Source organism: Chionomys nivalis, chromosome 15, assembly GCF_950005125.1.
Source record: "Chionomys nivalis chromosome 15, mChiNiv1.1, whole genome shotgun sequence".
In the NCBI taxonomy this organism is placed as follows: Eukaryota; Metazoa; Chordata; class Mammalia; order Rodentia; family Cricetidae; genus Chionomys; species Chionomys nivalis.
The window spans coordinates 10,520,141-10,544,346 of record NC_080100.1 but is presented as its reverse complement, the minus strand read 5'-3'; the positions used below and the strand labels follow the sequence as shown (position 1 = coordinate 10,544,346).

Here is a 24,206-nt window from a genome sequence, read left to right as displayed (position 1 = left end):
AAGGAGGAGAAACTGTGGTTGGTATGTAAAGTAAATTTTTTAAAATGATGAAAAAAATTTTTTGGAACTTCATCTTCTCCTAGTCAGAGAGGCTAAAAGATAGATAGATAGATAGATAGATAGATAGATAGATAGATAGATAGATAGATAGATAGATAGATAGATAGATGATAGATAGATGATAGATAGATAGATAGATAGATAGATAGATAGATAGATAGGTAGATAGATAGATAGATAGATAGATAGATAGATAGATAGATAAATAGATTTGAAAACAAATTCTGTAGAGGATGTGGGGAAAGTGGAATCTTCATTTTCTGTTGGTGGGATTGCAAGATGATGTAGACACTAAAGAAATCGGTGTATGAAATCTCAAAAAGCTAAAACAAAACAAAACAAAACACCAGCTATACCACTCTTGGACATATTCCCAAAAGACCCATCATATTTTTCCATAAACCTGCTCAGCCACATTCATCACCACACTAATCACAATAGCTAGGAAATGAATACAGGCCTAAACATATATGAGCAACACTAAATGATTACAGCAGGTCATATGTATAAGTGCATGTGCATTTGCATACATAAGAACTATAATTTAAAAGTAAAAGCCATTAACTTGAGAAGGTATGGAAAAGATAGAAACAGGGAGAACTGGAGGGAGGAGAGGAACAGGGGGTAATGTAAATATAGTGCACACATATGAAATTCTCAAGAAGCGAATACATTTTTAAAAATATTCTACCCAAGGTCCAAATGATGAGCAGAAGGAGAGAGAGCACGAGCAAGGAACTCAGGACCGTGAGGGGTGCACCCACACACTGAGACAATGGGGATGTTCTATCGGGAACTCACCAAGGCCAGCTGGCCAGGGTCTGAAAAAGCATGGGATAAAACCGGACTCGCTGGATCTATTTGACAAGAACTTTAAGTCAATGAAGAAAGAAATTGAGGAGGATACCAGAAAATGGAAGGATCTCCCTTGCTCTTGGATAGGGAGGATCAACATAGTAAAAATGGCAATTCTACCAAGGGCAATTTATAGATTCAATGCAATCCCCATCAAAATCCCATCAAAATTCTTCACAGATCTTGAGAGGACAATAATCAACTTTATATGGAGAAACAAAAAACCCAGGATAGTCAAAACAATCTTATATAATAAAGGATCATCTGGAGGCATTACCATCCCTGACCTCAAACTCTATTACAGAGCCTCAGTATTGAAAACAGTTTGGTATTGGCATAAAAACAGAGAAGTCGACCAATGGAACCGAGTAGAAGACCCTGATTTTAACCCACAAACTTATGAACACCTAATTTTTGATAAAGGAGCTAAAAGTATTCAATGGAAAAAAGAGAGCATCTTCAACAAATGGTGCTGGCAGAACTGGTTGTCAACGTGTAGAAGAATGAAAATAGATCCATATCTATCACCATGCACAAAACTCAAGTCCAAATGGATTAAAGACCTCAATATTAGTCTGAACACACTGAACCTGATAGAAGAAAAAGTTGGAAGTACTCTACAACATATGGGTACAGGAGATTACTTCCTACATTTATCCCCAGCAGCACAGACATTAAGGGCAACATTGAATAAATGGGACCTCCTGAAACTGAGTAGCTTCTGTAAAGCAAAGGACACTGTCACTAAGACAAAAAGGCAACCCACTGACTGGGAGAAGATCTTCACCAACCCTGCAACAGACAAAGGTCTGATCACCAAAATATATAAAGAACTCAAGAAACTAAACTTTAAAATGCTAATGAACCCAATAAAAAAATGGGGCACTGATCTGAACAGAGAATTCTCAACAGAAGAAATTCAAATGGCCAAAAGACACCTAAGGTCATGCTCAACCTCCTTAGCGATAAGGGAAATGCAAATTAAAACAACTTTGAGATACCATCTTACACCTGTCAGAATGGCTAAAATCAAGAAAACCAATGATAGCCTTTGCTGGAGAGGTTGTGGAGAAAGAGGCACACTCATTCATTGCTGGTGGGAATGCAAACTTGTGCAACCACTTTGGAAATCAGTGTGGCGATTTCTCAGGAAATTTGGGATCAACCTACCCCAAGATCCAGTAATACCACTATTGGGAATATACCCAAGAGATGCCACATCAAATGACAAAAGTATCTGTTCAACTATGTTCATAGCAGCATTGTTTGTAATAGCCAAAACCTGGAAACAACCTAGATGCCCTTCAATGGAGGAATGGATGAAGAAAGTGTGGAATATATACATATTAGAGTACTACTCAGCAGTAAAAAACAATGACTTCTCGAATTTTGCATGCAAATGGATGGAAATAGAAAACACTATCCTGAGTGAGGTATCCCAGACTCAAAAAGAGGAACATGGGATGTACTCACTCATAATCGGTTTCTAGCCATAAAATAAAAGACATTAAGCATATAATGTGTGATCCTATAGAAGCTAAATAAGAAAGTGAACCCAAAGAAAATCATATAGTCATCCGCATGGAGAGGGGGAAGTAGACAAGATTCCAGGGCAAAAACTGGGAACTTGCGGGTGAGGTGGCATGGGGCAAAGGGGAAATGGGATGAGAAATATGAGAAGGGGAGGATGGGAGGAGCTCGGGGGATTGGGATGGTTGGGATATAGGAAGGATGGATACGGGAGCAGCGAAGTATATATCCTATCTAAGGGAGCCATCTTAGGGTTGGCAAGAGACTTGACTCTTGAGGGGTTCGCAGGTGTCCAGGAATATGTCCCCAGCTGGTACCTTGGGCAACTAAGGAGAGGGAACCTGAAATGACCCTATCCTATACTGATGAATATCTTGCATATCACCTTAGAACCTTCATCTGGCGATGGATCGAGGTAGAGACAGAGTCTCAATTTGGAGCAACGGTCTGAGCTCTTAAGGTCCAAATGAGGAGCAGAAGGAGGGAGAACATGAGCAAAAAATCAGGACCACGAGGGATGCACCCACCCACTGTGACAGTGGAACTGATTTATTGGGAGCCCACCAAGGCCAGCTGGTCTGGGACTGAATAAGCATGGGTTGATTCTGGACTCTCTGAGCATGGCGGTCAATGAAGACTGATGAGAAGCCAAGGACAATGGCACTAGGTTTCGATCCTAATACATGAACTGGCTTTGTGGGAGCTTAGCCTGTTTGGACGCTCACCTTTCTGGACGTAGATAGAAGGACCTTGGTCTTCCCGCAGGGCAGGGAATTTGGACTGCTCTTCAGTATCGAGAGGGAGGGGGAATGGAGTGGGGGGAGGAGAAGAGGAGTGGGGATAGGGGGAGGGAAGTGGGGGGAGGGCAATATTTGGGAGGAGGGGAGGGAAATGGGAAATGGGGAGGAGGTGGAAATTTTAATTAAAAAAGAATAAAAATAAATAAATAAGTAAAAAAAAAAAAAAAAAAACCGGACTCGCTGAACATAGCGGACAATGAGGGCTGCTGAGAAGTCAAGAACAATGGCACTGGGTTTTGTTCCTACTGCACGTACTGGCTTTGTGGGAGCCTAGGCTGTTTGGATGCTCACCTTACTAGACCTGGAAGGAAGTGGGAGGTCCTTGGACTTCCCACAGGGCAGGGAACCCTGACTGCTCTTTGGGCTGCTGAGGGAGGGGGAGTTGGCTGGGGGAGGGGGAGGGAAATGGGAGGCGGTGGCGGGGAGGAAGCAGAAATCTTTAATAAATAAATAAATAAATAAAATACTTAAAAAAATAAAAAATATATTCTAACCATACACTAGACACTAACCCTTTAAATATGGGGAAACTGAGTCAAAAGATTCTTCTCACTCAAGGTCATATCATTTATGAAAACCAGAGTCACAATTCAGACTCTGCACTGGTGGGAACATGTATGGAGAAAAGTTTCTACGAACACCCTGAGAATAAAACATGATGTGGAAGGTGGGTTACAGGCTCTGTGAGCTGGTACAGTCACCAGCGTGGGTCCGTGGCCCATCTCATGCAAGAATATTTCCTTTCCATGGGGCTGAGATGCTCTTGCCTCTTCTGCATAAGACAGAAAATACTTACAAAGTACATTTAGGATAGATGGATTAACAAAGGCAAGTTGTTGGTTACCTATACTATATTTTAGTCTCCAGTGATAAGTGCATATAGTCTAGCAACCCTTCTGAAAAGAGATGAAATTCATTACTAACAACAAAAGAAGGAAATTACTGGCCCACGGCAGCTAATGTGAGTTCATGACATACTGTTCTATGATCATCAAGGGATAATATCATTAGCTCCACCAACTATACCCTTACACTTCCTCATTCAGCTAGGTTTGTACAAAGAGAGACAAAGGAGGCAGCAGCATGTTGCCAGAAAATTACACACATGCAGACACCCAGACACTTACCATTTTGATTGCAAAAGACAAAAAAAGCATTACATATAATTGTGCTAATTTGAAAAGACCGTCCTAAGTTTCTCAAGGAGAGATTTATCTGTTCATTACAAAAATGAGCCCTTCAGCCTCCCAAGAAGAACGTGTCATTTGCTCCCACAAATGGACCGTAAAATCCTCTCTGTTAACTATATTTGGCTGTCTTCATCAGGCTGATTTCTTAGAGTAGCAAGAATGCCAATGTTTTCAATCCTCAGATATATCAACTGCCAGAAAGCAATCAGGAGTCATAGCCCATGGCTCCACAGGAGAACCAGATCAAGGGCTCTACACACAGGAACTGCTTAGTGAACTGGAGAACAGGTCAGGCCTATAAAGCATTATACAGTTGTTCATTGGAGTTTTACATCCATGTATTCATACATCACAACATAAAAAAACTGTGAGCTAGGCACCCCCTAAATTAACCCACCAAATCATCTGCATGAATATGCAAATTACCTGTGTTCCACTAACTTGGGATGTGGAATAGCCAATCTCTACATTAAACATCCACTTATTTTTGACAAAACTGGCTGGTATCCCTCCTTCTTTTTCTCCCACAGGAATACTACAAATCACCCAGGTCACCAAGAAAGGGCCACGCTTCTCAGCGACACATACAGCTGGGTCTGGACATGAGACTCTGTTTGGGGCAACAGGATGTACAAGTGAGCTATGTCTATGTCTGGATCATGTTTGTCCTTCTTGTAAACTAGAACACAGATGTGTAGTGACATCATGAGGGACAATGAACCAAAAAGACAGAAAAGAACAAGCGCCTGAATGACCTAAAATAAGAATCACGCAGGAAAACTGGACGCTCTGCTCCTGTCCAGCATTGAATTTCTACAGCGTCTTCTTAAAGGAGCTTACATTTATCCTAATCAAGAAATAGGAAACCTGCAGGATGATGTCATTGACTTCAACTTCAATAATAATTTCTTGAACATGTGCTTCTTAGTAGGATAGGCACTGAAGGAGCTGGGTCCCTTGGAGAGGTGTTGGAATGTCTGAGAACCAAGCTTTAATTTCATTTACTTATAGCTAATGAAAACTCAAAAGAAGCAGGTTTCTAGTTGCTTTTGTATCAAACAGTTCAGTGTCTTGAATATCGAACATGATTAATGTATAACAAATAGGAAAAGCCATTATCATCACAGACTAAACTGTTTCTAAGTTTAACTTTTGCCATCATGTCATGGAGTAACAGACGGTCTCACTCCAGAACTTTTTCAGAAAAAAAGTACTGGGCTGAAACTAAATAGGAAGTATTTAAAGGTGTTATGGTATTTAATTTTTAATTGAATTGTTGTTATTTTATGTACTTGACTGTTTTTCCTGTATGTATGAGCACCTCGGGTGCGGCTCGTGCCTGTGGATGTTGGAAGAAGTCATTAGATCTGCTGGAACTGAAGTAATGGTTCTGAGTCACCATGTGTGTTCTGGGAACTAAGGGCCTCTCTGATAGCAACAACCCTTCAACTTCAGAGCTGCAGTTTTAAAGGTGGCCAAAGCTGCCATTTGCACAGATAGGACACATGCAATTCTTCTGTTCCATCATCAATACATTGCTTTCCATAAGCAAAACTCAGCTGATTGTTTTTGTTTAAAAAGAGAAATGCAACATAACCAGCCACAATTGATCTAAACAGAAAGTTTCTCCTCTATTCCACCAAACAGAGATCTGGGATTATCCACACTAACTTAGGGGTTTCTGGAGTGCTTTCCAAACAGTTTGGGCACACAACATATACAATTCCACTTTGGAGGGGTCATTTGCATTTCTCTGTGAAAACTCTATAACATTCCAGGAAAACACGCGTGTTCGGAAAGATTGCAATGCCATTTGAAAACAGTTCTCAAAAGCACGTAATTGAGGTTCTCAATGTAATTATAAGAAGCAAATAATCCAAGCTGGGCACAGTGCCTAGAAATCAGAGTCAGAGGTACACGTCAGAGTGAGACTGACAAACAGAAAAGAAAGAAGCAGGCGTGCTAGGATGAGAGGGGAATAGGACAGGAGAGAAGGAAAACTCCAGAGGCAAACAATGGATGAGCAGAGGAGGGTAGCAAGGGCAGGAAGGCATCACCCAGAAGAGATGAGAAACCAGGCAATGTCCAGTATCACAAATATGTCCGCAAAAACTTTTTTCTTGAGCCGGGTGGTGGTGGCGCACGCCTTTAATCCCAGCACTAGGGAGGCAGAGGCAGGCGGATCTCTGTGAGTTTGAGACCAGCCTGGTCTACAAGAGCTAGTTCCAGGACAGGCTCCAAAACCACAGAGAAACCCTGTCTCGAAAAACCAAAAAAAAAAAAAAAACAAAAAACTTTTTTCTTTTTATTTATTTATTGGGGGGGTGGGTTGAGACAGGTTTTCTCTGTAGTTTTGGAGCCTATCCTAGAACTAGCTCTTGTAGACCAGGCTGGCCTCAAATTCACAGCGATTTGCCTGCCTCTGCCCCCTGAGTGCTAGAATTAAAAGCATGCGCCATCATTGCCTTGTTCACAAAAGCCTTATTTAAGAATTTCTATGAACAAATGGCAGAGACACATAAAATTTGCATGTTTTTCAACCCCAAAGTGAGCTTATTAATAAACTCATCTTGTACAATGTAATCTCCATTTCTGGAACGACTTTTAACGCCAATAAAAGCAGTGTTTTCTAGCTCTTATTCGAAGCTCCATATTAGTCTACATAGTTGTATAAAAAGATTCCATTGTTCACATGGTTAACATTCAGCATAAGCAACGAGGATGAGGACAGATGTGCAGCGCCATCATCTCTCGTGTGCATCCAGTGTTAGCAGAGAAAAGAGAAGCGTTTCTTCACGAGACTCGGGACTTGCTTTATCCTCCTGCTTTACATAATAGAAGCATCGCAAATTACTGATATTTTTGAAACTTACAGCTACAGAACCTAAATGTGTGAAAAGTTTTGAGTCAAAAGGTAATGATCCAGAAAGAAGCCATCCCTCTGTCCTCACAATACATAGGTAGTGTTACTAGTTCCCAAAGTGAAGCTGCAGTTTATAAAAACACTCATACTCACAATGGACTGAGGGCTGGAGCACAAGCTGTGGCATCTCCTTTGATTGCACTGAAAGTCAGCTATACAACACCAGCTCCTGAGTACAGCATCCTATTGAACTCATCCTGCCCTACACTACATTAAGGTGCTGATAGGATGTGATCAGTATCCTATATCAGGATGCCAGTGATAAGAACATCCCATTCAACAGTGCTTGTCCTTTTAACACCTTCATGTCTGATCTGTAGAATTAGTAAGTTACTGTAACATGTTATAATTGCATGAAACTTTCCACTTGTGCTCCTGAGGTCCAGAAATGAGCAGTGTTAGCTCGGCATACTGGTGTACATCTGTATCCCCCATCCTCGGGAGGCTGAGGTAGGAGGACAACGATCTCAAGTCAGCCTGATCTACATTGTAAAAATCTCTCTCACAAAGAAAACTTTACTAAACAGAGCATTAAAATAAACAAACAAAAAATAGCAGCAACATTAGCATAGCTTCGGTTTGATAAAATGCATGTCCTAGTGATGTTTGTGGTCTGTCAGGGCTTATATATTTACTACTTCAACAAATTAAAGTCATTCCATGTAAATATGCACAGGGCATGTAATTCAATTTGATGGCTACTGAAATAGGAACAATGGACGCACATATACCATACAATCAAAACCACTAAACAGTTCATAAAAAAAACCTTCAAAAGGGCATAGAAAAATTCTGGACAGAGTCACATTCCCAGAGTACAGGTGCATCTTCAAATAACACCAATCCTCCACCCCTCTACCACCCAAGGATATCTAGAATTGCCATCATAAAAGGGTAGCTTAGACTGTTTCTCAAACATATCAAGCAATGATTATTTGTTGTAAAGAAAACCCCATAAAAACGAGCTACATTCTACCTTCCCTTCAATCAAAGCTGACGTGAAGGGTTCCCCCAAGAGGCAGAACTAGACAAGAACTCAGGCTCAAGTGTGATTGTGTCTAGCTATGAATATGATTTCCTTATCCAAAACTGGATTCCAACAGCTCTTCGGTTCCATCTCTGACTCTTCCAGTTCTGGAATAAAGCACTCAGAGTCCATCTACTAACTTACTAGAGCAAATTAGGAGAATTCAAGAGGAGTACAAGAGGAGACACAGCAGCAAATGAAGTCTATGCTGATCCTAAGAAGGCCCCTCAAAAGACAGGAGAACTGACTTGTTTGGCCTCCATTACTGTGAGCTAAGGCTATTGGTCAAGCCACCCTATTGAGCAGGGACTGATGAAAGGATTAAACAGACCCGAGAAGAAAGCCAGCACAAGTCTCTTAACTATCAGCTAAAAATTCCTTTCTAAAGAAAGTTGGAATTGCTAGAAATAAGTGACACATGCTAGAACCTGGCTAACAGCAGCCCTGGTGTGCCCTAGTTCACATTCTATTTGTTCATAGTTATAAATTTTAGGGTTTATAATATAATTATATTTTTTCCTTGTTCCATTTCCTTCCTATAATCCCTCCCATCTCTCTCTGTGTCTCTGTCTGTCTCTCTCTCTCTAACACATACACACACACATATACAGCTCTCTTTCTCTTTAAAATGCATGGACTCTCTCTCTCTCTCTCTTTTTTTTTTTTGGTCACCCCTCACTGCCTTTTGAGCATTGAACAAATGATCAAATTCCATAATGCAACATTAACCCAATGCCCAGTGGTGATACACATACTGTTAAACACCAAGTTAATAAATTGCCATGTTCTGTTTAAGCTCACTGAGATGGTGGTTTTGGAACCCAAGCATGTTTGTGATTTATTTTTTTGAAACAGGGTCTAACTACAAGGCCCCAGCCAGACTGAAACTCAAGGGATCTGCCTGCCTCTGCCTCCTCTGATGTGCACCCACCATGTCTGGGCTTTTTGTGTGTGCATTTTTTTCCAGTTTTTTCTAACTACTCAACAGAAAAAAAAGAAAAAAGAAAAAAAAAACGATATCTTCAAATTTGCAAGCAAATGTACAGACTGAACTAGGAAAAAAAAACATACTGAGTAAGGTAACCCAGACCCAGAAAGACAAATATAATATGTACTAACTCATAAGTGACTTTTAGACATATAGCAAAGAACAACCAACATATAATTCACAACCCCAGGGAACCTAGACAACAAAGAGAATCCTAAGAGAGACACACATGGATCTGCCTAGGAAGGAAAAAAAGACAAGATCTCCAGAGTAAATAGGGATTGTGGGGGGCAGGGAGAAGAGTGGAAGGGGAGAGGGGCAGAATGAAAGGGAGTGGGGAAAGTATATAGCTCAATTAAAAACAATAAATAAAATAAAATTTTTTTAAAAAACAGCCTCTTGCCGGGCAGTGGTGGCGCACGCCTTTAATCTCAGCACTCGGGAGGCAGAGGCAGGCGGATCTCTGGGAGTTCGAGGCCAGCCTGGTCTACAAGAGCTAGTTCCGGGACAGGCACCAAAGCTACAGAGAAACCCTGTCTCGAAAAAAAAAAAAGGCTCTTTTCTTAAATTATTGTTACACATGTATATGTATAGGTAGAGGCACAGGTATGTAAATATATATTTCTAAATACATAAATACAATATCATCAGTCTGTAAAATGTATGTATATTTTAGGGGCTGTCTTTGTTGTGTGAATCCACAGTTAACAGCCTCCTAGGTGCCTGGAGCACAGGTTTATTGAGTAGTACCATGACAAACGAAAGTAAAAAGAAAAAGGCAGATTAGACAAAGAAAGCAACCGACATTTGATACAGTCATGAGGTAGAATTTGGCCACTTCTACGAAGAAGCATGGAGTCCAGATTGCCTTTCAGGATTGTCCCAAACTAGCCCTACTTCAGTGAATCAACGGATATGGCGGTGAGCTACTGGAGACCCATACTCTGTGAGGGCATCCGATCATGCCAGTTCTGAAGGACATGGACAGAGAAGTAGGGACAGCACTATTAACCCCAACACCAATAAAAAGAAGAACAGAGTGGGAGCATGCTGAGGAAGAGAGAATTGGAGAGAGAGACAGCTGGGCTTGGAATATTTATCTCAGCATGCTCCACTCTGACCACCTGTGTGATCTCATCATGGTTGTTCGGTGGCTTTGGTGCAACTCTTTCATGTAACATGCTCTGACTGGCTGTCACTCCAGAAATACCCAGGAGCCTTCCGTATTTCATCTGTGACCCCTGCCTGAGACTCTCCTATCACCTACCCATGGCCTTCATATGCCCAGAAGGGAAAGGACATGGGAAATCTGCGGCATTTGAAATCCACCTTCATTCAGTATGCAGGATCATTTTTCACTGCAGAAAATTCTCATCTCCGTACTGCAGTGGACACTCAGCAACCCCATGATTAAATGAGATTTGCAAGCAGCAACGTGGGGACTTCGACATTTACAATGAATATGATTATTCACTTAGTTGTATCTTTATTACCCATGCTCCCCCTTGTGAGGCAATTTTCCTTATTGGAAGTAAAGCAATCTCAACCAAAGCACTTAAAAATTATCCTTTTCCTGTTTTTATTAGCTGGTATCAGAGAAATGACTATTTGAAGCACAACCAACAGGAGGAAATTGGTTTTTTATTGCTCAGTTCACATTGTTACAGCTTTAGGAGGGGAGAAAAGGCTCCCCAAGGAAATACCATCTCTCAAAGCACACTCTCAGGGTAATCAACAGGAAAAGTCTTTCAAAGGGAAGGAAACAGAGAAAAATATTAAAACATAATTAAATAAGCAAAGTATCAGAAAAATAAAACTTAAGAAAGAAGCTGTTCAAGACAGAAATGGCATTACTTAAAACTGATTGCAGAATAGTACATTATCGCAAAGAGGTTTTGCCATTCTTTCTGATCAATTTTAACAACTGTTAATCTTCAAAATCAAAACCCGAAGGATGAGTGAGCTCAGTGGGTAAAGGTGCCCGCTGCCAAGCCTAAAACCTACCTGAGTTTGATCCCCAGAACCCACACGGTAGGAAGAGAAAACCTGTTCCAGTAAGTTGTTCACCTCCACACATACAAGGTAGCACACATGTGCACACGTGCGCATGCGCGCACACACACACACACACAAATAAACAAATGGAAAAAGAATTTTAATCAAGACTGGGTGGGGCAGTAGGGAGTACTTAGTGGGTAAAGTACTTGTTCTGCAATTCTAAGGACCAGAGTTCAGTTTCCCAGCTCACACATCAATATGAAAGAAGCAAGATGCATCGTCTGTAATTAAAAACAGGGCACAGTAGACAGCAACAGAGAAAACTGGCTCAATAGACTAACAAAATAGATGAGCTCTGAGTTCAAGTGAGAGACCCTGGATCAACATATAAGGTGGAGAGCTACTGAAGGACATCCCAAAGTCAACTCTCATGCAACCATGAGAGTGCATACAAACGTACCTACGCACACGTGTAAACAAACGTAGACAAATGCATACACATATCACACAATTTTACACAATAGGTAAAATAAAATGAAATGGAGAACAGTAGTGAGCATTGACTATCCCCCCCATGAATATATGTATGGATATACTAGCACTTCAAATATCAGCCAGGCTCAATGTAATGCATAATAAACTCCCCATCCCACTACTGAGACCTTCAGAAAACAATCAAAATACACTGTTCAGATTGATGTCTAGCCTCCACAGCTCAGAAAACTGCACTAAAGCAACAATGTATATCCTTTACCCCAGGTTTCTTTCTTCAAGGCTCATGAGCTGGGACCTTTCATTACTCCTCTGTATTGTTTTGTAATGGCTCTGAAGGGATTCCTCTAATAAATGTCATGTGATTAATGAAACAAATGGCAATTTTAATTGTAGTGCTCAAATTTCTTGCAGAAGAATAGTGTTTCTACTGACAAAAAAAATGGAGTTTGCATAATTTATGGGAAAGTATATATACACACAAGAATTGCACAAGTCCATGCCAGACAAAATCCCAGCACGAAGAAGGGGAAGAGGACACAGTGTCCACCTTACCAAGAAAGCTTTTGGCAATTGAGAGTTCATGGGAAAGGGAAAGTCAGTTTTCTCCAATAGAGTGTCACTGGACATGTCAACCACACTCCGTGCCAAGAGTGGTTGGTCAGTAAAAAAACAAATACCTTGGGGTATTTGTCTGTTTGTTTGTTTGTTTGGTTGGTTGGTTCGGTTAGTTGGTTGGTTGGTTGTTTTATTGGTGTGATGTTTTTGTTTTGACCCTTGTTTGTGGGGATTGAGAGAGAGAGAGAGAGAGAGAGAGAGAGAGAGAGAGAGGGAAAGGGAAAGAGAGAAATAACATTAAGTTGAGTGGACAGGATCTGGGAGGAGTTGGATGAGGGGAAAGAATATGACCAAACTAAATTGTAGATAAAATTTTTAATAAATTTTTAATACTAGGAACACATGGCCCACCAAATCAACTAAGGAGAGCCCATATGGGCTCACAGAAACTGACGCAGCAATGGGGCCTGCATGGGTCTGTACCAGGCCCTCTGTGTTATGTTATGGCCTCCAGCTTGGTATTTCTATGCAACAGCTAACAGTGGGAGCATTTATCTCTGACTCCTTTGCCAGCTCGTGAGACTCTTTTCTTCCTTATCAGGTTGCCTTGTCCAGCTTTGATATGAGGGCTTTCTCTTTGTCTTACTGTGTCTTGCCATAGTCTCTTGGGGGCCTACTCTTTTCTGAAGAGGAAATAGAGGGGGAGTTGATCTCAGGGAGAAGGAGGGAACTAGGAGAAGTGGAGGAAGGGAAAACTGTGGTTGGGGTGTGTTGTATGAGAGATGAATCTATTTTCAGTTTAAAAAAGTAAATTATAATATTTTCAAAGATATTATCAAAGAAATATTATGTTGAAAAGAACTCTTTGTTTGTGTGGTATGAGGGATTGAACTAAGAGCCTGGTATATTCTAAGCATAGGTTATACTGCTGAACTCCACAGACAGTACAATTTACTTCTTAAGGGTAAAATGTCTAAGGTGAAGAAATGTTCCCTGAGAACATGACAGGAGTGCTCATGGTGTTTCTGGAGCCAACACTGACAGACTATTGCTCTAGATTGACCCTCATTTATTCATTGAACAAACTATAAAGATGACCTACTTTGCGAGTAGGGATATATTCACCTGTGATTAAGGGCATGATGCATGAACAATGGATAAACACAAGAGACAAAATAAAAGAAACAGGAAAACAGAGTTTAAGCTGGAAGACAGCGAGGCAATAACCTTCTGGTATGGATTCATCCTCATAGCAACTAAAGGAGAACAGTAGGGTAAAGGACAGTATACTAAATTTAGCATCAGAATGACCCCCATTTAATCTTCATTGTATAATGAAGGCAAAGGATTTCATCTACTAAGGCCTTAGTTTCCTTGCCAGTAACCTAGAGACCATGGTAGACACAGTCACTGTGATGTAAAATGGTATTAACTTCTGAAATCTTCAATAGTTTACAAAGACATTTCACAGACATAATGATGAAGAAGCCTCCCAGGACTGGCGAAACAGAAGGGCACGCTCTCAAATATATGTCAGGATAAATCCCCATATTAAATGCTGCTTAGAGTCTGTAGCTGTTAAGCCGGAGGGAAATATAAGAGATGAATTCCTCAGTATTTACAGAGGAAAAAAATTATGCACATTTCTTAGTCTTCTGTTGGCTATTATTTTATAAGCAGATACGAAGGTCATCCCAAGTAAAGGGCTATCTCAGAACAAAGCTCAATTAAAATGAATCGTGCCCCGGAAGCAGAGGACAACCTCCCCGCTTTACACTCCACAGACTCCAAGGAACTGCTAATTATTTTATACGCTAACATTAAGAGATACCAGATAGCCTGCCAGTTTGTCAGCAGATTGTTACCTAATGAGTAGTTAATCTGCTCTCTGGAGAACCACGCAGTTGAATAACTGCTTCCTTCAGATGTGTCTTTCATTTCTGACGAGCGACTCCACAGACCCATCACTCTGGTTTCCCCACTCAGCTACTTCTTAGTCACTGAGACTTTGGAACAATAAGTAAAACAAAGCTGAAGGGGGGTTTGGGCCGACACCCAAATGGCAAGACCGCAAGCACAGTGAAGTAAGCAAAGGCTCTAGAGCAGCCATGGGTTTCAGACATGGCACCACTAAACTGTCACCTGCTGTGTGCCCAGGACTGACAACTTCCAAGCCTGTGTCTTGTAACTATGCAGTGGAAATATGAGTATCTACCCATTGCCTGTCCTGACAATAACACAATGGCTGCGTAACATGCCTCAAGAAGGTGGTGGGGACTAGGAAGGACTCAATAACTGTAGTCTAGACTACTTAATTATTTATTTATTTCCCTACTTATTTTTAAGAAAGCATCTTGTTCCATAGTCAGTATTAGCCTGCATTTCACCGTGCAGCCCAGGCTGGCCTTGAACTCAGGTCAGTCCTTCCCCTTTAGTTTAGCAAGGGCTGAGATTACAGACTGGCAACACCGTGGCCAGATTTTAAATACTATTAATACAAAGATTGAAACTATAATAAATTTAGCAATATCCAAACCTGCCAGATATGTATTAGCAATCATTTTGTTTTGTAAGCAATATTTTTCTAAGTAAGGAAAACTAAGTGAGCACAAATTATATTGTCAACATTAGAGGCAAATAATGCTCTGATTTCTCACAACCTCATTTTGCTGTCTTCTTTGCTCAGTTTTTTAAAATGGGTTTTCTTCTTCATCATCATTCTTTTCTCTTCCCATCTACTATAAACACAATTGACAGTTGGAATGAGTAAGGCTTTTTCTTGATCATGGACTTGGCCAAACTGTTCCCCGGATATGACTCAAGAATCCAGCTAAACCAAAAGGTTCATGTACATAAGTAAGTCAACTTTCCTGACTTCATCACCTTGCCAAAAAAGTGGCTTCCATGCAGCAAAAAGGTCAATCCACAAGTATAAGAGAAATGCTTGAGATTTTTTTTCTAGATATTCTGGTTGACTTTCCACAGCTACATTTGCTTGGAAAATGCAGCACAGGAATTTACCACAGAATGGGTAGCAAACAAAAAAATGTTTTAATAACATTTCTACACATTGCTCAGAGCTTCTAAAGTTACAATTATGAGTTCACGCAGTGTGAACAACTGTTTTTCATTTGTTTCTGGTTGAAGAATTTAAATAGGAATTGATAGAATGAGCCCGTCACAAGCACCACCTAATAGAGATTTACTGCTCCAGAAACGGTCCGAAGTACTTAAACCATGGAACAGACAAAATGTTGGCCATGTGTTTATATTTCATTACCGAGGAAAATTCAGAGATGGTTAGTGATTACTCATGTCAAGACTTTTAACAGCTATACCTCTTTGGAGTATTAGCTAGCATATTTTAAAGCCTCCCTATTGGGCTTCCCTTTGCCTTCATTGCAGCACACGGGCTTGGGACCGGCTTGGGAGATCGTTCGATGTCTAAGAATACAAGCTGCTGTTTCAGAGAACTACAGTTTAGTTCCCATCAGCCATGTCATGTGGCTCAAAACTGCTAGTAACTCTCGCTCCAGAAGATCAAAATGCCCTGCTCTGGCATCCAGGGGCACTGTGTGCGCACACGTGAACACACACACACACACACACGCACGAGCACATGCGCACACACCTTTAATGAAAAAAAAATCTTTACAAATCATAATGTATCACTCCTCCGAGATAGTAGTTTTGCTTTGAAATTTATTTTTAGAAAACGTACACATCTTTTAGGCATTCAGAGACTGCAAACACACGTAGAGGCTGACACAATTAATAGAGTAACTTAATTCCTAGGTGTACATCCAACCTATCAAATATACATCTGGTATATTTGAAAGATGAAGTCCTTCTGTGAATCTGCACTTGCTGTGCTGTTTGGCTACTAGTTTAGGGAAAGGTTAAATGTGCTGTGTCCCCTGAAGGTTCCATGTGTTGAAATTTGATCCTCATTACCAAGTGTTAAGAGGGCAGAAGCTTGATCTGACTATGCTGTTTAAAGGGAAGCACAAGAACGGATTAGTTCATAAGGTCCCCTATACCTAAGTCTTGGATGCTTTCTGAGAGATGTGAGCATGTTCTCACACCGCATCACTTAGCTCTTGTTAGGAGGCGCTTGGCAGAAGGACCATCATTAGATACAGCCCTTTAGACCACAACTGCAAACTCAAATACACCTCCTCTCCTCACACACACCTTGCCAAAGGTGTTACATTTTAATACTAAACATGAGCTTAAAAAAAAAAAAAAATTACCCCTGTGTGTATCTTCTCAATTAGAACACAAATTTCCTTGGACCAAGTCTTATCCCACTAAGCGATCAGTGAGCTCAGCAAAAGGTCTGAATTTTAGATTAAACAAGGAACAAGCAACTCCAGGGCAAGTTCCACTGAGGCTGATTGTACTTCCATGCAAGAGGAAGAAGGGCTGCCCTGGTGTCTCCCAGAAGTCACTGAACTGAAGCCTCTCACAGCTTCTGGAAGACCATGGCTTCTGCGCACATTTCTAGCCAGTTGGTAGCTTCTAACTAAATGCAGTAATCGCTAATATCGACTTTCAAATCACCTCTACAAGGGCAAATACTGACCTGAGATGACCTGAATACAATTAAAAAGCCTGTTTTACATTGAGAAGTTCCCTGTGTCCTGGAGTAAATAATAAAAGTAACAATAAGGAGATAAGGAGAGGGAGTCATGATCCATGATTGCATTCAGAACAAGGAGTCATTTGTCAAACCTGATTTCCATGTCGGAGGCTAGACTCCAGAGAAGACAGGAGGAAAAAAACAATCAGTAAACAACCTGAAAATTAATATTGTATATATTTTTATAGATATACTTATTGGGTTATATATATATATACATATATATGTAATGTGTGTGTTATATTTATTTATGTATATGATACACAGGGAAATGAAAATTTACCCAGAAAAAGATGAAAGGAATGCTCTTTTAAAAGTATGTTAATTTATATAGAATTATATCACTTTCCTCCCTTACTTTCATTCCTATAGCCCCTCCCACATATCCCTCTCATTCTCCCACAAGTCTTTTATTATTATTATTTATTATTATCATTATTATATATACATACATATGTATATATGCACAATGTATAGCAATATGACTTCAGGGCTAACCACTCAACAAGGTGGCTCAAACTACTCCCAGCTTCCTCAGACATAAACATGTGGGGTAAAATACTTGCTAGGGAACTGACTCAAAAGTCTCCATACTGCACCCTTCATTGCAATCACCCTGCCAGGTGAGGATCCTCCAGCTCCCTAGGCAGATCAGCCTCAACTATTGCACAGGGCTTCTTCCATAAGAGCCAAACCTAACTCCCTGCAACTTGCATACATTGTGAGCACTCTGGAAGCTCTTCAAACATTGCATGTACGGTGTGAGGATTCTAGCCTCCACTTACCCCTCTTTTCTTTCATTGGGAGAATTTATTCACTAGAGACTTTATTCTAGTACCGTGACACATTGTGATGGATCACAATGAGAAGTTTCTATTACTCAAACAGATGACCAAAACCCAGAGATAACAGCAAATATGAAATAAAGACGGGGCCACTCTAAATTATGCAAAATCAATGGAAAATTCTTTCTGTTCAAGTGGTAGAGAGAGTTAGAAAAGAGCTAATGACTTGGTTCCCAGCATGGAGAGAAAGCTACCTCTCTTTTCATGCCTTTATTTTGAAGTTTCAAAAAAGATCGCCAGTTCTCCAAAATTACTGCTCACCATCAGACCAAACATGGTCTTACCAGCAGCACTGTACAGATGCTTTTATTTAAACCAAACACTGGAACAGTATCCTTTATCTTCTGATTTGCATCTTGATGGAATTCTTTGCTGCAGGCAAATGATGGAAACCTGCTTCTATCTCAGCGTTATGGTGATAGTTACAGTATGTCTGGGCCAACATGCACAATTCTGATAGGCAACCAAAGACAAACAAGACAGAACTTTTGAGGAATGCAAAAGTTCGTCGGACCTATTAAGGCATGAATCTAGACAAATTCTCTATCCAGTTGTCAGAAGGTAGCAGCTACTACAGAAGACTGACAATACTGTCCTCTCAATAGACTGAAAGAGACTGATACCTAAAGGCCCTCCAAAGATACACGCTGAAATTTTAATTGCAATATGTTAGCATTAGGAAGTGAAGCCAGTGTGTATTGTATGAAGGCAAAGCCCTCATGGAGGGGATTTGCATACTCTAAGAGTGCAGATAGCTGGTTAAGCCTGTTTCCTCAGTGGTCTTGCCAGGATGCAGGTAGAAGCCAGCATCCACAGCCTGGAGGAGGGGTTCTTACCAGAACCTAGGCATGCAAACATGCTCCTTGCTTTCTGTGAGAAATCACTATCTACAGTTTATAGTCCACCCAGGATGTGGTGCCTGGTGAGAGTGTTTCAGCCGATGGAGACAAGAAAGCAATTTGAAAGCACAATACATCTACAAAGTTCCATGCCCAGCTTCCTAGAAGTCTTGGTATAAACTTCAACTCTTCAGTGAGGCCACATGGTGACTAATTAAACTGGGTCTTATCATAGGCTGCCAAATTTCTCATTAAGAGATTTTAGCCCCTCATAGCAGACAAGTAAAATAGCTATTATTTGGCAAAACCAATGACTCTGGAAGAGACTAGCTTTCTTGGCCCTGACTTTCTTTCTTGGTAAAATAAGGCACACGAGAGACCCTGCCCTGTAAGATTTACTTTGTGGGTAGAGTGAGACAGTGCATGCCAGGCATATAAAACCATGAACAGATACAGTAGACTTCGGCAAGTGTTAATTGCCATTATTGTTATTTCAAGATTAATTTCCCGGTGGTGAAGGATTTGTGAGGACTCAGACCCTCAAGCAACTGGCTCTCCTCATTGAGATGGTGAAAAGGCCCTACTAGACCCCAAAGCTACGAGGGGTCAAGCCCCATGGCTGTGGCCTCTCAGCTCAGATTCAACAAGACATAGGGTTTTGCAAAGGAGCTGTTAACAGTGTGAGTGCTACTGCCTCTGACCTGGAGAAGTAGAATAAACATAACACTGAAGCCTTAAAAGGCAGAGAAGGCAGCTCCCCTCTTCCTACTTGAACTGACATTTGTTTATTTGGCTTAACTGAAGTCAAAGCTAATGGTTCTAATGCCTTTGAATCCCCCAACTCATTCTTCATATTTCTCCGCATAGGCTGTAACTTAAACTTTCTGAAACCAGATAAAGACCAAAAATAATGGTCTCTCATGAAAGAATTTACCAGAACATACTAATCATTTAGACATTGGCTTATGTTTCTAGAAAGCTAAAGATTAAGAATGTAAGGTTTCTCCCTGGAGCAACATCCAAGACCAGCCTAAGCGGCAGAGTATGAATCTGAACATTCACGAAGAAATTAGGGAAATAAAACACTCTGAAATCACTCACTATGGATTCAAAGATACTTTTGACCTCAAAAAAAGAAAAGATTGAGGTACCAGAATTAGGATGACAAGTGGGGATATGTAAGCATTATAGAGGAGGAAGGGGGTTAGTAATTATTGATTTCTTAGCGAGTAAGTCTTCACTTGCTTATTAATTATAACAGGTCTTCACAAGGCTAACCTTCTCCAAGCGGTCCATTAAAAGACATTAAGCAAGCCAACCGAAATGAATGGCCACACAGTGAGGAAAGAGATGATGGTAAATTCTGCCCACACTCTTCACTTTGGAAAAGAAAGATCCCAGAATGTAAAGTTGGAATTTTATTCCAAATTCCAAAGTGGATGCCCTATTTTCTCACTAGAAGATCTAGAAACTGTAATACACACAATATATGATGAGTGTGTAGCTCTGGGAGGAACCCAAAACTCCAAGTTCTGACAGTCTTCCGGGCAGTGTTAACCCCACCTACCCTTGGGTCACAGCAAGGTGGAAGGTGCTATCCCAGGACACCTGTTAAGATAGTCTTACAAAGACCTTTTAAAGTTGTATAATGTACTTCCAAGAGGAAGGAAGGTTATCCACAAATTACCCACGATCAAAATTTTTAATGATTCAAGGATCTTTGTAATATCCAGAGCCTGTTTATATACTGTCAATGGCCAGAATTATAGAAATATACACTTGCAGTTTTGAAGCATTCACAAACACCACTGATATAGAGTTGAACGAACTCCTCACAATCTGTGTATTGACACTGATTGATAAGGCCCCTTGTGTTTGACATATTGTGTAATTTCTAAATCTCACTCCGTCCAGAAAACTATCTTGATTCTCAGCCTTGTTTGATAACAGATATAAATTAATAGGGACAGCTTCCACGTTTTTTGAATTAGATACTTTGGATGGGGAACACAGCATATCACAGCATATCATATTCTGAGGCGTCTCTGTATAGATTTGTATCGTGCCACAATACAGCTTTATTCACTATACCTAACTATATATAGAACCTTATTTAGAAGGGGACACAGAATAACAGGGAGGAAGACGAAGGAGGGGGAGGTCTGAGGTCACGTTACTTGGGTTTCTCTATTTTCTTTCTCGTCTATCACAGAGGAATCTTGACTCATCTGAAACGGCTTGATGAAAACTAAACACAGTGTGGCTCTCCAGCCAAAACTCACAAACACTCTCATTGGTCTTTCCTGATCAGCTGAGCTCAAGAGCCACCCCCCCCCCCCAAAGAAGTCTACAGTGGATCTAAATCTGATCCCAGTAAAATCTGACTTGAACCGAAGTGCAAACGCAGAGGTAGCATTTACGGGTAACAGCTGGAGAACATTAGTTCCCTGTCTCTCCCCCCTTTTCTCCCAGGGGTTGAAAATTCTGCTGTTCAGACCGGAAGTCGTCATATACCACACACTGTAGGCTACGATATGCTGAGATGTGAGAATGCATTACAGAGGATTAGGAGAGCCCTGCCATGGTTTAGTGGGAGAAGCAGAGGAAAAACTCTTGCACCTCTCAGGCCCTGCTCCCTCCTCCCCTATCAAAGCCAGGACTGACAGGTACACTGACAGTTACTGAACCCCTTCAAATCTAAGAGGCTTCATTGTTCATATCTCCACACACTTTAAAAACATTAACTTGAATACCTTTGGAGAGCGAGGGGCCAAAATTCTCCAATAATCTCTTCTGACACACTTTCACACTTGCTATCTAAAAAAACTAACTTTTTTTTTTCAAAATATTTCTCTCCTGTATCTGCTCAGGACGTGCATACATATGCACAAGTACATCTGTTTATGTAGGAAACGCACGCATACATATGGAATTCTAAACATGATGGTCTGGAAATGGATGATTTTTTTTTTAATCGTCTACATTTTTTAGGGCTTGCTTTTACTCTAATTTAACGACACAGAGACAAACGAACAGGATGAAGGGGGTCCGTCACCGTCACCCCACATGCAGAGTAGTTATTCTGCATTCCTACCAGTCTGCAAGGGCTGCCCCTCTCCTTTGTCATCGCCTGTGCTATGGGGGAGGCTGTAAGTCCAAGAAAGTCTCTTGACTCCCTCCAGCCAGGTTCACTAGATACAGACCTTAACTCTTGAACTGCAGAAAATGTCTTTGCTGTGTGCTATCAGGAATATGCTGTTAATCACTGGAGTTAAAACACTACCGGTATTATGCAAAGCGGGGGAGGCGGGACTGAGAAGGCAACCCACACATCCATCATCCCTTAGGAGTAGGCGGAGTTTAAAGTTTCCCCAACTTCCAAGTTCTCACTTGACAGGCAATATTTCTGTGCAATTTCCAGCCCCGAGTAACAGATGGTGCTCTGCCTGTCTTGAGCCTCCAGAGAGGCCAGACAAAGCTCCCAACCACTCCGTGCCTCACGGGACCCATAGGTGGTTAGTTTCACGGAGCTGTCAGACCAGGGCAGTTAGCAAAGAATGGAAGCTTAACTTCTTCCAGAAGTTTTTTTCCTGGTACGAGGAAGTCCAGAGAACTGAAGCACAAAGGCCTGGGAAAGTTTCACGGCTTCAATTCTTGGCCAAACCATCACCTACACCAAGGTGCACAGGGAAGGAAAGCTGAGGCACACGTGTTCAGAAAGAAACACAGCAGAAATGCAACTTGAGCAGTCCTAAAGACAACCTGGAAAATTGCTTAAGAGACCCCGGTGGTGGAAAGACATCCTCGAGGAACCAGAGATTGATCCCGCAGAGCCCACAGGGAAGACGACAACCCCCAAAGGCACCAAAGTAGGGTGCGCCTGAGCTGTGAATGAAAGGAAAGGGAGGGGGCGCGATCCTGGAGTCGGGGGACGTTCGGCCCACTCACCCTCACTGCCGTACTGTTTGCCATTGTTCGCGCCCATCCTGTAGCCGTCATGCCCGCCGTCTCCCTGGACACTGCATAGCTGGGGCGCACCTCCCAGGCGGCGGGGCAGAGGAAAGCGGGCAGGACCTGACCGTTAGCTGCACATTCCCCTTCTGTGGACCGATCTGGGCGGGGGACGGCCCTGCTCCGCGGAGGGAAGGGGAGTGCTAGGTTCGCTCCTGGCACCCCCGGAGGTGGCAGGCCGGGTCCGGGACAGTCACTGGGGGATCTCAGAATCCGTGCTCCAGACTAGAGGGAGCTGCGCGACGCAGAGCCCGCGCCCCGGTGCCGCCCCTAGGCTCGCCGCTCCTCCGCCGCGGGGTCCCCATGCGCCTCCGCAGACCCCAACCGTGCGCGCTGAGTCGCGCCTGCCCCGGGCTGTCCCGCTCCGCCGCCTCCTCCCTGCACCCCCGTGCGTCCGCGGCTTCCCCGGGGAGGGCGCGGCGGCCACTTGTTGCGGTGCCCCGAGTCCGCGGAGACTTGTGGCCCGGCGCTGCTCGCCTGCGGGCCGGACTTTTGTTAGCGCCAGGCGCCTCCTCTCGCCGCCCAGCGTCAATCACAGCTGGAGCCCCGGGGAGGAAGGCCGGCTTGGAGATGCGCGGCCTTTTAAAGGGGCAGCGCGCCTTTTCCCGGTTCCAGCTCCCGGCCCCCGCCAGGGCTCCGGCTCGCCGCGCCACTCGCGAACCCTTGGGCGAAAGAGAACGTGAGGCGCGCTACGTTTTACTATTGTTCTTTTATAGACTGTGAGCTTCAAGTTGTCCTTCGAATTCCCGGAGAGTTATCTACAAACACGGCTTATTTGGGGTATGTGGCGTTTAAAATAAACACGCCATCAGTGTTTGGTCGTGACACACTTGAGGTACCTGTGCTGGCAATCTCCAGAGGCTCCCCGGGTTTGGGGGCTAAAGTGAGGAATGGAGGAGGGGTGGGGAAAACTTGAGGCGAACTTAGCTGGGAGTGGTCTCTGGAGAGCAAAGACATTCCCCGCCCCGCGAAGGAGGTTTTCTGGCTCAGAAGTTTTTAAAAGCTTCCGAGCCACCAAGTTTTTTTTTCTTCCCCTCATTTCTATTTTTTTTTCTTGTAGTTGGTTCCGTCCTTTGGTTAGTCCTTTCTGCCTCCTTCCGAGACTCACGTGGCATTAGTAAAGCTTTTTATTTTAATGCCCCTGTGGTATTCCTTCCATTAAATAGAAAAAGGAAATTCTTCGTGTTCTACCCCTTTTCCATAAGTACATACAAAGTCCCAGTGAAGAACGGAGCGTTCATCGGGCAGGTTTCTTCATAGTGAGACAAACGCACAGCAGTTTCTCCTGACAGATGCCTTAAACTAAATGCTTATTGGTTTGTATATCTTTGCATATTCATATCAATTCAATATAAATTCTTAAAGAGAAACCCAGGGGATTAGTGGTCATCTATTTCTTCTAAAGGCTTCCAGTGAGATAAATTGACCTCTTGCAAATTCTCTTTGGG

The 24,206-nt window shown here is 42.2% G+C and overlaps 1 protein-coding gene across 1 annotated transcript in view; it reads right to left on the bottom strand.

Annotated features, from left to right (window-relative positions):
* Fbxl7 (F-box and leucine rich repeat protein 7) overlaps positions 1-23,213 on the bottom strand; it is a 343,239-nt gene extending 320,026 nt beyond the window's left edge. Inside the window, exon 1 of the mRNA XM_057790165.1 lies at positions 22,696-23,213. Coding sequence (XP_057646148.1) covers positions 22,696-22,732 — 37 coding nt within the window. The 5' untranslated portion in view covers positions 22,733-23,213. The remainder of the gene's footprint in view (positions 1-22,695) is intronic.
* Between the last annotated feature and the right edge of the window lie 993 nt (positions 23,214-24,206).